The following is a 14,771-nucleotide window of genomic DNA, read 5'->3' as shown; positions in this document are numbered from 1 at the left end:
AAACTATTAAAGACCAATGCGACGAAGAACTTGCTTTAGCTTATATTTTGTTTTCACGCGAAACGCACTTGGTGGTAGTTGATTGAGACAGGAGGGGATAAAGTAATTACGAGTGCGCTGACCGTATCTGGTAGAGCAGCGGATCACGCGAAAGCGATCTTTAGGACGGAGACAGCGCGCAGGAACATATTCGACCTTATATTTATTTGACCAAAAATGCCTCAGGATAGCCGTTTCTTTGAGAAGGGCGTCAAAATTTGAGCACCTTAATGCCTTGAAAAGGTCAGTGCCTGAAGGTAAGCCCAAGTCGTAGCTAATTATTTTCAGAATAGATCGAAGGATAGAGTTTATTCTGTTTTTCCATCGAATCGCGCAGTGACCGAAAACCGTAATTCCATAACGAAGTATACTATAACCCAGTGCTTGTAGAATCATTTTACGAACTGATAAAGGCATATAATATCTAATGTTGTATAAGGTACCTGAAACTGCACGAAGCCTTGAGCATACGTAAGCTAGGTGGGAATTCCAGGCGAAGTCACTGTCGAGTAAGACACCCAGGTATTTAACAGATGAAACGAATGGGACGGGTGTACAGGTACAAGGAGAACAAGATGAAGGGTGCGCCAGTAATGGAAGGTTTAAACGAACTTTCTTCAAGGGATTGTGGAAACAAATAAGCTGTGTTTTAGAGACATTCACTTTTATCAAATTTTTACAGAACCAGTTCATAGCGCTATTCGTTGACTCTTGTAAAAGGGAGATAGCATCTGAAAAACAAGAATGTTGAGACACTATAACAGTGTCATCCGCGTACTGGAATAAAACGGCAGGAATAGCAGCGGCGAGGTCATTTACATATAGATTAAAAAGAAGTGGACTTAATATAGATCCTTGAGGTACTCCGGCTTTAATTGCGGTTACATTGCTTCGGTGCTGTCCTATGGAGACTAGTTGTGTTCTATCGTCTAAAAAGTTGGTAAGCAGCTTTAAAAAAGGCCCGCGAAATCCAACCAATGAGAGTTTAGATAATAGAAGGTTATGGCATACACTGTCGAAAGCTTTGCTAGCGTCTAGGAAGAGAGCGCAGACAACCTGGTTAGCTTCGAAAGCTGAATTGATAAGATCTGAAATGTCCTCCAAGAGAATCTGAGTACCTTTACCTGGTAAAAAACCGTACTGCGTACTTGAAATAAGGTTATTGGCATCTAGAAACTTAGACATGACTTGCAGCAGATGTTTTTCTAATATTTGAGAAATGCACGGTAGAATTGAGATTGGCCGGTAATTTTCGTATTTGTTTCGTGCACCTCCCTTGAACAGGGGCATTACTATGGCCTTTTTCATTTCTGTAGGAATATCACCACTGGCTACAATATGATTCAGCAATGTTAATAGCACACACTTAATAGCATCAAAATTTCTGCGCAACTCGTCTACAGAAATGCCGTCAACGCCAGGTGATTTATTAGATTTTAAGTTAAAAAGAATTGATCTGACATCAGATTCTGAAAAAAAAGGAAGCTGCGCGGATTTGCATACACTGTCACTTAGAGTACAGAAATCAGGGTGCGGTTTAGCAGTACCAGAGACGCGTGAAAAAAATGTATTAAATTCATTTGTAACAGTTGCCCCGTCTGAAGAAAAATGGGAAATAATTGACAGCTGATGACCACCACGTCTAGGCGCCCCTCTTAATTCATTTGCGAGAGACCACGTCTTTTTCATGTCTGAGCGAGCCGCGTTGAATTTGGCGCGCATGTGGTTTCGCTTTGCCAACCGAATCATGGAATTCACTCGATTTCTACACATCTTAAATTTCAGCAGCAGCTCAGGACGGTTAGGAGCCCGTTTTGCTTGGGCCCACAGAAGGTCTTTTTCCTTAATTGCCGCTAATATTTGTGGCGACAGCCATTTCTTCTCTTCTCGACGCAATCTGATATTTATAGAGCGGGTACATTTGTTCCTATAAGTCTGGAGTATCTGCACAAAACGGTCGTATAAATTAGATGGACAGACTGTGTGTAGGAGGGACTGCCAGTCATGCTTTGCGATGCATTCGTCAAAGAGTCTTGTATCAACAATGGAAATTTCTCTTTTTGCGCTGTTAACATTCAAAGGTTTAGAGTGGTCTACGAGACGACAGCAGACGAAATAATGATCGGCGAGCTTGGTTTCAACCACAGCTGCATGTGCCGTAAGATCGGAGCACCGGACATTAATATGGTCAATGCAGGATTTGACCAACTTTCCAGATAAAAATTCTTCGCGCGTTGTGTGGTGTATTGCGTCTTCTAGTCCCCATTTTGACAGAAGGTCGAGATAGTCAGCGACCGGCGGCAGAGTCGGGCGGAGGGTATCAATGTTAATGTCTCCTAGCACACACACGTTTTGGTCAAGATAAAGGGACGATAATGCTGTGTCAAGTTCTGATAGGAATAAGCGTACATTGCAACAAGGGGGGCGGTAGATAGACAGCACAACTATTGACAACGCAGATGAGCATAGCCGCAAAGCAACCACTTCAGCTTGCGAAAAGGAAAGTGGTATTTTTGATACAGACCACATATCTTTCACGAATACGGCAACGCCCCCTCCCCTACGCAGTGTGCGCGTGTATGAAAATAGTTGATACCCGGGTATAGAATAAGAAGCAATGGTATCAGCGGAAACATTTATTTCTGACAAAACAAAGACATCACAATTAGATAGCAAAGGCGAAGTTAGAGCGCAGAAATGATTCCAGTGTTTTCGGATACTACGGATGTTAACATGGATGGCTGCGAAAGCATTACCAGTCTTAGAAGTAAAAAGGTTATAAACTTCCGAAAAGCTACCAAACGAGAGTGAGCTGGCAACATCCATATTTAGACGAGTTTTTCGAGGTCATTCAGGGTATCAATGTGAATGAGAGGGGCACCTTCAATCTTTCTCGCCAGCACCCTTCCGTTGCGTGTCCAGACAAACTTGTAATTCTTTTCCTTTCCCTTCATGCGAGCCTGACGAAACAGGTCCCGGTTGGCACGCGTCAGATTATCATTGAAATATAAACGAGGGCTTGGATCCATGCCATCTAAAACAAGATTCCGGAGACCATTGCGAGCGTCCAGCCATTTTTGCTTAACTGCTATGTTCTGTGTTTGAACGAGGATAGCTGGAACATAATCTTTACGAGCTGGTAGCCTGTGCACAGCGGCAACATGTGAAGGTTGAAACTCTATACCTAGCTCTCCTGCCACTTGGCCAAGTACCGATAGAAGGTCCTCATTACGCTCAACAGGGAAACCATGGATTTCAAAATTGCACCTTCTCGTGTACTGTTCAAGAGCATTGATCTCTGTGGCCATGCTGTGGATGACTGTAGCCTGATCGGAAACAGTCGAGGACAGTGTTTCGTACTGGGCGCGAAGCTGTCCAAGTTCAGCTTTATTATCCGACACCGCAGAGAGTACGGAGTCGTATTTTGCGGACAAAAACTCGATAGACTTCTGAATTTCTCCTACAGTCACGGCCAACTTTTCACCGGTGCTTTTGAAATCCAGTAGTTCTTCTACTTTAACTACAAGTGCTCCAACTGTTGTTGTGAGCTGATCCAGTTTTTGATTCAATGACGTCAACTGGTGTGAGAACGAGGCATCACCTGTTGCTCCAGATTGCCTACACGCCTGGCAAGACCAAGCTTCGCGCCTTTCGGTCGCCATTTTAGTGTAGGCACCCTCGGCAACCGCCGAACAGCTTTTGCCGAGATGATACCCTCGCTTGCAGGAAGAGCAAGTTAAAAATTTGCCATCTGCAGGCAACAAATGGGAACACACAACACAAACATTCGACATCTTGGTGCAGTCACGTGTTTGGAGAATACTCGCTAGAGAGTTAAATAAACTAGCAAGCAGACAAGCGTACGTGTGCGTGCGCGCGTAGGTGTGTGTGTGTGTGTGCGTGCGTGTTTGTGTGTGCGTGCAGCGTGTGTGTGTGTGTTGTGTGCGTGCGTGTGTGTGTGTGTATGTGTGTGTGTGCGTGCGTGTGCGTGTGTGCGTAGGTGCGTGCGAGTGCGTGCGTGCGTGCGTGCGTGCGTGTGTGTGTGTGTGTGTGTGTGTGTGTGTGTGTGTGTGTGTGGACTGTGTGGAATGTGTGTACACAATAGTATAAAAGTGTATACAGAAATAAGGTACGTCGTTTGACGCACACTCACGTTCCGTTCGAGGCTAAATTCGGTGAACTTGAGCGTGGTAGGGTACTGGATTGAGGGCTTGACGATCTCCCAGATGCAGTTCATGCTGGGCGGGTACCAGTTCGGAAACGATGGACTCGTGATGGTCCCACTCAATGCCTCGATTCTGCCACCGCACGCGTCTGTGGAGAGTACATATACGCACATACGTTTGAGTGTGCGAAGAGACGCGATATTGGACAAGGTACCCTATTGGAAAACTCAGTGCCACTGGGATCCAGTATCCAGTGCCATGTCGCGCTGAATTCTCAGCGCTGTACTGGCGGGATATACTGGACCTTACAAAAATATATATTATCATAATATAGAACTTCTACAAACTTTCTATTTACTTTACTGACATTCTATTTACATTTACATTCTAGTAACATTTGTTCATAGAGTGTCAAAATAATTCTTTCTTACTTTCATATAAAGAATATTTTAAATACACCTTTAACAGACTTCCTTCTAACTTTTGTATAAAGAATGTTTTAAATACACCGTTAACAGACTTCCTTTTTACTTTTGTGTAAACAACATTTGTTCATACACCGTTAAAAGACTTCCTACTTACTTTTGTATAAAGAATATGATAAATACACTGTTAACATATGTTCTTCTAACCTTCGTCTAAATAACATATCTAATATTCCGTCAAAGGCTTATTACTATTGTGTAAAGAATGTTTTACTATACACCATCAAAATATTCATTTGTCTGAAGGACATGTATCTTCAGTACGTCAACAGCTCACGCTGTTTGCCAAAAAATTTAGAATGGGGAGTAACTTGAGAGATTTTTATAAACTTGTCTAACACACAATAATGTGAATATATAACATAGTCAAGGATCAAGCTCTTTGTTTCAAATCGCCGTTTCAATCCAAGTCGGTAGCGAATTGTTGGCGGAGTGCTACTAATATATTTGAAGAAGTATGTTAAACAGTTATTAGAACAAAATCTTTTAAAGGTTCAACTGGACTAAGTGACCCTGCGTGGACGTCAGCACAGTTCTAGAAAATTACCTTCCACTACACCAACTGAACGGTGTGATGATAGCGGAGTACTATATACAGGCCGCGCACCAGTTGTACAGCATTAGCCCGGCCTGAGCCCGGCCTCAGCATTACCGCTCGAGCCGCACCGCCAGCCGCACGCGCGCGGAGAGTTGCACATTTCGCGCACTGGTGCACAAATTTCGGTTTACACTGTGCTCGCGCATGCAGTATAAACCAAAATATGTGTACCAGTCTGCGAATTGTGGAATTTTTCGCTCAATCGCACATGCGTGCGGCAGGCGGGCGGTGTGGTGTGCGGCTCGAGCCTAAATCTGCCCTTACCACGCACTGCTATTGGAAGGCCACCAAAGAGTTTGTAACGCGATAATCAGGTTCGTACACTCCGCGATATAAGTAATACGCCCTAAGCTGGAACATGTCAGCACAGTAGAGTCACGGTCTCTGTTAAAAAGAAGAAAAAGAGCCAGAACTCAGAGTAACACTGTGCTGGAACGCTGCCTCTGAAAAATCCAAAAGGCTGCAAAATACAGCTGCTGCTTAGTGAGAGCAAGTGTAGACCTGAGAAAGTACATAGGTCGAAGACCAAGAAAAGCTGAACTCGTTGCAAGTGTCCAGTTCCGGCGAACTTATTCTGTAAAAAAAGAAATCAAATTATCTTTACTGTATAAGAAATGTGGCTTTGTTCGCGTCCCTATTCGCACGCTTTCGTCCCTTGATCCTACCGTCGGCTCCTCCACATTAACAGAAACTATTAGGACGTTGCAGCAAAGCGAAGGCAGAGTAACTATAAATGTCAAAGCATCTGCTTCACGGTGATTGTTACTTGCTGCGAGAAAACTGGTCGAAAATTGATTATTATGCACTCATAATATTCAGTGCTTTCGCTTCCTCACATGGCGACAAAGTTCTGATCTCAGATAAGGATTTGCGGTGGCCATCTGCATTCGTAATTATGGCATTCGCAATCACCGCATTCCGTGGTACCAAGGGCCAGGATATAAAATGTCATGCTTTTGCCATGCTTCGGGCGCCTGAAGACCAGTAACGTCATAGCCGCCTTGCTTTGAACATCTCTTTATAAAAGAAATACTACTTGACAAGAACAACTTTCAGCATTTTCTTGCGCTGGGCGCTATGAAGCAAATTTTCGTCTTTGAAAGCGGCAAGGGCTCTCTGATGTTCTTATGCAAAATACAATAACCATAGAGTTTACCCTATAGGATATTATTTAAAAAAATTGTATTGCATGTGGTGAAAAAGTCGTCTTTAAAACAATCGTTTGCTCGAAAAATAGAATTATACATCCCCTAACAGCATAAGAAAATTAAGCCGGCTGTCTTGTAAGGTTCTTTTTCGACGTCAGCCATAGGTTGCATTCCTCCCTTTAAGCGCAGTCCCCCAAGAACGGAGTGCACGCAGAAAGGCCCACCACAACTCATCACCGAGAGGGAATTCCTGGTGTCATTCAACCCTCGCAATGTAGGGGTGCGCGCATTGTTTGGTGGTGGTCAACGCCAGCTGGTGGATGGAAAGAACGCCACAAGCCTCTTTCGCGCATGCGCATAAACTTGCACGTGGTCCGGGTTGACCCAAAAAGGAGACCATCGTAAGCGGCATCACTTCCTTTGCCACGCCGGCGTGGTACGGTTGGTGAGATGTAGGGGTGTTTGGTCGTGTTTTGTAGCAGCAATTTAGAAATTTTTGCTGCTGTTTATGGTTATGATGTGCTGTGGCTGATTCATCAATAAAAGACGACTTTTCAGGCACACGTTGAAGCGTAATTTGGGATTAAAATAGCCAACTAGCACCGTGCTTGCGGAGGCCATGGTGTTTTTTTTTTTTGTTCCGTGATGTGAACGTTTCTGCAACTTCACTGCCAGCTGCGATGCAGTGTCGTGTGAAGTGGTATTAATTTAATATTGGCACTGTCCGTGTTGTAAACTGCACACTGAACCAGTAGCGAACAGCTGTTCATGACAGCACTGCGCTGAAGTTATGTCTGTCTCTAAATTATAATAAAAGGTATGTGCTTTTCCATCATTTTTCATAAACATATTTTGTTTGATTTCAGTTTACCATACCGTATTTTGGTAGGTGACGAGCGCGAACTGTAATGATGTGAAAAGTTTTAAAAACGATTTTCTTACTTACTTGAAATATGCCGCGTCATTCTGTTCGCTTGAAGTGGCCATAAACATGAAGCGTACAAATACGGGGTTTCGACAGAGGTCGCGATGACTTATTTGTGGTAAGTAATGTATGATTATGAACTAATCGTTTGCTCTTTCATGCTCAGGTTGTACAGGATGAGAGGTCGTAAAATATTTAGCTTAAAGTTTAACGCCTGCGAGCTTAAATCATTATGGCTTTTTTGTGTCTTACTTGTTTAAAGCCCACATCTGAGTATCAGACGGTAATGCAGAGCTAACTTCTACTCACTTCCTTTTTCTTTCAGGATACAAAACCCAGAATCTCACCGCAACAAGCTCCCAAAAGGAACATGTCCAGTATTGCTAAGGTGCAACTGCAATTAACGCCCAGAATGCTGAATCAGCTTCGCATAACTACAGTCTCATTTCTGCTGTTCCCAAGTTTGACTGATTGAATAATGTAATAAATGTCTGATGCAATCATCACAACTCCTCCAATTTGTCACACCTTTATTTTCATCAGCTCCTTTGGCACCCTGTGGCTTCAGTTGCACAGCACGTCAAGAGCTAAGATACTTTATCAATACTCCAGTAAGATCACATGAATATATACATAAGGAACCCCGACGTTAATGGCGCCCAAAAAATGAAATGAATAGATACGGCTCGGATCATTATAGGGTGGTTTGCTGGGGATCTAAAGTTAAAATTTCCAGGTTAGTATAAATTTATAAGCAGCGTTGAACATGTTTTTATTCAAATACTGTGACCAATTGTGGACAATGTTTCTAGAATGTCTAAAGAGAAAATGTTGGTAGGAGGTTTTAAATAATTGACAAAGTCATGATGAGGCCTAAAAAACTTTTTGTAGAAAGCTGGTAGGATGTTGACGGTCGATAAACATGCTTCTATTCAAAGTAGGTGACCAATTATTAGGACAATGTTACTAGGGTGTCTAAAGAAAGCGCTAGTAAGTTGTAAATAGGACGTTTACAGACAGACTATGAACATGCTTCATGTTAATGAGCGTTAATAGGAGGTCTGAAGAAACGTGTTTCTAGACAGTTAGTAGAAAGTTGACAGACAGCCTATGAACATGCTTCACTTTATTGAATGTTAATAGGAGGTCTAAAGAATGGCGTCTCTAGACAGTAGGGAGTTTACGGACAGCCTATGAACATGGTTCTTAATAATGTTGGTGGCCAATTGTTTCTAGGGTGTTACTAGGGAGTTGTTAGGAGGCCTAACGAACGTTGGAAAGATTTCTATTGAATGTTGGTAGGTTCTAGTAACAATAGTCTAAAGATGGTCAAAACATGTTGAAAGAAATTGTTATAAGGGCCGGATGCCGCAGGGTACTGGTGCAAAAAGCAGATGTAGAATAAAAATACTCGATGCCTGCCTACCATATTATATATATATATATATATATATATATATATATATAATTTGAGAGAGAGAGAGCAGTTTGTTGCAGTAAAACCAAAAACATTATTTAAAAAAAACGGTTGCAATAGTCCAACCTCGCACCTATAGATTACAAGCCCAGTACCCTACCACTACGCGACGACAAATTTTTTTTCGTTAACAAATCTCAGTAAAATATTCTTTAAAAAAGCAAAGCCCTGCGGAAATTGAGGGTGACTCCAAGAACACACAATAAGAAATGAGACAAGCATTCTATAAAAATATCCAGTCCGCGGTGATTCTGGAGCGGCATACCCACTGCGAAGGTAAGCAGCAGATTCCCGAAAGAACGACTGATTGCTTCGCGGTGATTCAGCATGCCTGCCGCATATTCAACTATGCCAAATGCTATGCAGGTCAAGTATTATGAACATGTCAGATGGTGGGTCACAGAGATTTTTCTAAGGTAGGAAAGGAATTGTGCATGGTGTGACATACATGTGAATCTTTTTATTGCTGTCTGTAGAATGTCCCAGAAAAACAGTACAGCCATGCAGTCTATGAAATAGTAATCAACGTGTCGGCACGCGGACACAAACGACAGTTTGTCGACCAGGCCACGAAACATCCCGTTTTCTCCAATCAAGTTCTGAGAGGAAGTGTTGCCAATTGTAACACCAAGAAAAATGCTTTGATACCAGCTGGAGTAATGATCATTGGCCGGACACGCTCAAGTGGATGTAAATAATTGCACTCCATATAAGCTGGACGTTAAATGGTAAATGGGAGAAGATGGTAAATGGGAACAACGTGTCTATACAAGTGTACTAGAAATATTTTTGCTGGAGGCAATATTTAGAGGGTGTTTCAGCGAACGCTTTGAAAATTTATTTAAGGTTGCCTGTGGCAGATAACCCCGTTCTAGTTAATGAGCTGGTCTACTCGAAGAGGCGGACACTACTTGCAGAAAATATTGAGATGCATATTCGACTAATAAACAAAAATTCACTAATCAGGTTTTTAACTAATCACCTGATGACCCATAATGCAATTAACAAATTGTAGCCATGGAGTACGCAAGGCAGATCCACTTAGAACAAATTCTCAGGAGGACACATGCTTCGGGATATTAATTCCCGAACTTTGTGGAGAAATGCATTGGCGTTCCAGTTAATTTTTTGCTTCAATGCATAAAGCGACATTTTCTTAAGAAACTAACTGGAACGCCAATGTATTTCTCCGCAAAGTTCGGGAAATAATATTTCGAATCTGGTGTCATCCCGACAATTCGTTCCAAGTGGATTCGCCTTGCGAACCCCACGGCTACAATTTGTAAATTGCAGTAGAGGCCATCTGGTGTTAGTTTAAAACGCAATTATTGAATTTTTGTTAATTATTCGACAGGGTGTTTCATCGAACACATTCAAAAATTCTTCAAGATTTCCTTTGGCACATAGCACAATTCTAGTTCATGAGCTGGTGTACTCAAAGACGCGGACATTACTTGCGCAAGAAATTGAAATGCATAATAGAATAATTAACGAAAATTCAATAATCACGTTTTTAACTAATATCCGATGCTATTGCAATTTGCAAATTGTAGCCGTGGAGTCCGCAAGGCGGATCTACTTGGAATGAATTCTCGGGATGACACCTGATTCGAGATACAAAATGTCGCTTTATGCATTGAAGCACCAAATTAACTGGAACGCCAATGCATTTCTCCGCAAAGTTCAGGAATTAATATCTCGAAACTGGTGCCATCCTGAGAATTAATTCCAAGAAGATGCGCATTGCGAACTCCACGGCTACAATTTGTAAATTGCAATATGAGCCATTAGGTAATTAGTTAGAAACCTAATCAATGAATTTGTGTTGATTAGTCGATTATGCATTCCGATTTTTTGTGGAAGTAATGTCCGCCTCTGCGAGTCGACCAGCTCATTAACTAGAATTGGGTTATCTGCCACAGGCAACTTTTTTCAGAAATTTTGAATGTGTTCGCTGAAACACCCTGTATATATAACGCATGCTGAAGCAAGCCTCTATAAAGTAACAACTTTCAAGAAATTCCGTCAAGAAGCTGGAAAGAACCGCAAGGAGCCGTTGGTACATGGGGCTACGCCACGTCGGAAGCTGAGGGGCCGCGGATATTACGAGCGAAGCTTGTTTATGTCTAGCCTGAACGTCCTTGTCTGTGCGCAGAAACTATCATCATCAGCAATGGCTCGAGCGTCGTCGTCTTCTTCCACAGCTGGCTGCGTTGCCGCTCATCATTCCGATTTTGTTTCTGCCCAACGCGTTAAGCATATCACGAAAGAAGGTTGATGCCATTCTGAAGAAACTAGGTGGTCAATGTGGTAAGGTAATGCGTCCACTGCTTTAGCGGCATTGGAGCAAAATGTGGACTGGAACGTCTGATACAAGGGCGGGCAAGATTAGGCAGCAACACGAAATTACATAGCTTTGTGCTGCAGTACTGAACTTCGCCTAATTTTTAATTCAAATGAATCCCTCCCACCGGGACCTAGCTCGCACCTGCATGTTAGTCCGTTGAGGGTAGCCCTGTATTTCCTTGCTGCTACCGTGGCTAGCGTGAACGTTATCTGTGCTAGATTCATCCAGCTATTAAAAATGTGCGCGCAACCAAACAGGCGACAACCTTTTCTTAGATCACCATTTCCAATGTATTTTGCTGTGTAAGTGGATCATAGCTATTTAGAAATGCGACACGAAAATTGATCAGTTTAGTATTTCTGGTACTTGACCGAATAAGTTACTGGAGCGCTAGAAGCACAAAGAAAAAGAAAGGGGGGAGGGGGCAGGGGGACAACGGCGTATAAAGTTTTGTGATCGATCACATGCTTTCCAGCGCGTTTTTTAAATATCGTTTTTGCTATTAGGCACACGAAGTAATGTTTTCCGAGCGGTTGCCGGTAGTCGGAAAGTGCGTTGAATAGGAATAGTTATAATGCTAACCTAAACAAACATAATATCCTTGTTCTGGTAATGAGCTTAAGTTGCAAAAGGCAGTGCAAAGCACGCTTGACAATTGCGAGTGATAGAGCGTGGTGCCCCACTAATGTTCAAGATAAACCGCGTCTCAGTAAAATAACGATACTTTTGTTGTCAGAAAAGGTTTTATATTTGCAACACCAAGTGACTGGAATTACGAGCGTGCTATGAAATTCGCGTTGAAATACAATGTCGCTTTGTCAACGCAAAATTTTGCGCATGAGCCCTGCAATCGTGCTTTATTTCCAAAGCTTAGGCTTTCATGTGCTCGCTCGGCGCGATATTTTATTACTGGGTCACGAGATCGTTTCCCTACCGCGAGATATGGGGTCATTTAAAAATAAAACAAAAGTATATACATAAAAAATTCTGAGATTTTACGTGCCAAAACCACCCTATGATTATCAGGCACGTAGTGGAGTACTCCGGTTTAATTTTGACCACCTGGGGTTCTTTCCCGTGCGCCTAAATCTAAGTACAGACGAGCATCTTTACATTTCGCCCCCAACAAAATGCGGCCGCCGCGGAAGAGGTCGAATCAGCGACCTCAACTAAGCAGCGCGACGCTGGAGCCACTGGTCGGTCACATCGGGTGGTTATTTGGAAGATATATTTTATATGTAAGGTTTGTTGTCCTCATGACGCTGGAAATAATAAAACTAACACTAAGAAAAAATACACATGATAATTGGAGAGCGCCGTGCACCGCGAGCACGCAATAAGATCGCCAGCAAACGCATGACAAAGAAGCTATTCCAGCCGGAACGTAGCAGACGACAAAGGCGAGTCCCCCCTCTGACGTCACGGGAGTGCCGTTCGCAGCACCACCATCAGTAGCGCGGCGGACCAATAATTGCCGCATTCTCTGCGAATCTTGAACTTGCTCAAAACAGCCTGCATTCATGTACAACTTCGTCAAAGTAGCCAGTTAATGCTCACTCTGCATCACCTATTGATGCACACTCTACCGCTCCTTTTTCCTTTTATTATTTTATTCACTGTAAGGGCAAACAGTTAATGAGTTCATTTAGGCAAGCTATGAGACTCTGAGTAACAATACGTTAGTAGAATTATCAGGTTGCTCCAGACGAGATTATTTTTATCGTCCTTGCACGGTTACGCGCACGATAGTGATGTGAAAAATTTGTAATCATTTGAGTAGCTAAAATCATTAGTAAGTTATATTTAAGCTAATAGTGGCCACTATCTTGCATCAAGAAAGCAACATTAAAATGAATGGCGAAATGAGATTATAATAGCCGCCTTTCACCTCAGTATTATGACGTCCTTCGTCTAGAGATTGCCCGTGTCACAAATGATATTCGTATAATACCCTATTTAGCTTTCTTTTTGCAGCTGCGAATCAAAGTATAAAAGCGCACGATTTCATTGCGAGGCAAAATTCACCGTAGTGGCATCAGAACCACATATTAAAATAACATCTCTGGTCGCGGAAGCGCTAAGCGAGACTTATGCAGTTACCTCAGTTATGATAATGCAGTTATCGTAATAAGAAGTCTATTACGCGATGTGATATGAGTGCACGCTTAAGACTCTTTTTTCTACTGCTGAGTGATGTTCACACCTACCCGTTCATGTTTCATGGTATCAAATCATCATCAGCCTCTATATATGTCCACTGCAGGAAGAAGGCACAGATCACATATGATCGCTCTAAGTCATTGTGTTGACTTGTCGAGACATCATGACAAGCCACCAAAGTGCGGTATTCACGTCTCGCTGCTATCAATTCATTTATTTATAAGCTAAATGTGTTTAGTGATGTTCTTGAAATACGAAACGATAACAAAATCGATATTATTCTAGCGGGCGGAAGGTGCGACCATCATACACCGGGAGCTCGACACGGGCATTCACTGACGTTACAACAGCGCAAAGACGACAGTGCCGGCAGAAATATACTACAGGCAATAGGGGCAGAGCTAAATAGGTGAAGGCGCCCACTGGAGGATGAAGTGGAGTTACGAGCTGAGATTAGGGATATGATCAGAACTACCCCCCTCCCTAGAAACATGCATCCATGCAGAGCACAATATCAAAAGGAGAAAGGCAAGAGCTAAATCAGTCTTGTGGGAGATCGAACAGCAGAATCAACAGGTGGCATTCGTAGATGCTGCCTGGGTGAAAGGTAAAGAAGCATATACTGCCGTAGTAGCAAACATTCAAGGGGAAAGTACAAGATGCCATCACTGTCTTTACCAAGGATTCCATGGTGGTGGAGCAATTGGCAATTGTCTAGCCATCGGGAACAACAATGGTCTTTCATTTACAGCGCTTCCAAAGCTGCTATAAAGGGTTTCGATAAAGGCTACGTGGCCGAGGTTGCAGCTAAACTTATTGAAAACAATATGACTATGAGAACTGAAATTCAATGTTTCCTTGCGCATATAGGAGAAGTGGACGAGACCCGGGCTAACCTTAATGATGTTACTCATGACTAGGCACGAGGACTTGCTACCCGTGACAGTCACAACCGAACCGATCACCACCAGGCCAGAGAATTTAAATACTTTTTTAACATGTAACGAGATTACTATGTCGCTGAAGGGCTGTGCCTAACGGTGCCATCGTGGGTGCGGCCCGCCTCGGCTTGAAAGAGTCGAGCCTCAGGACTTTTGTAAATAAAAATTTTCACACACACACACACACACACACACACACACACACACACACACTGCAAGGTAAATATACCTGGTAGCGAAGCTTCCATATATAGAAGCCCATACGTTCAAAACATGGTTGCTTACCGGCGGTTCATGGGGCTTAGCGCCATCTGTGTGAGGAGGGAACACTTCCGGCGGAGGAAAAATAATTTGACGTCATATCCGTTAAAAAAAGAAGTGACGTCATTTTGTTCTCATAGGCGCGAAGTTTGTTTTCGGAGGCCTGCCATTAGAGCTGTATATTCAAATGCCCCGCCATTCGACTTCATGGGCGTTCCGAGTTT

General features: G+C 42.9%; 1 protein-coding gene across 1 annotated transcript in view; it reads right to left on the bottom strand.

Annotated features, from left to right (window-relative positions):
• LOC119442353 (uncharacterized) overlaps window positions 1–14,771 on the bottom strand; it is a 188,855-nt gene that overhangs the window by 90,301 nt on the left and 83,783 nt on the right. Inside the window, exon 2 of the mRNA XM_049661609.1 lies at window positions 4,193–4,353. Within this exon, the coding sequence (XP_049517566.1) occupies window positions 4,193–4,353 (161 nt within the window). The remainder of the gene's footprint in view (window positions 1–4,192; window positions 4,354–14,771) is intronic.

This window comes from Dermacentor silvarum, chromosome 1, assembly GCF_013339745.2.
Source record: "Dermacentor silvarum isolate Dsil-2018 chromosome 1, BIME_Dsil_1.4, whole genome shotgun sequence".
Lineage (NCBI taxonomy): Eukaryota > Metazoa > Arthropoda > Arachnida > Ixodida > Ixodidae > Dermacentor > Dermacentor silvarum.
The sequence above is the reverse complement of the archived record's forward strand: the minus strand, read 5'-3'. Positions and strand labels throughout refer to the sequence as shown.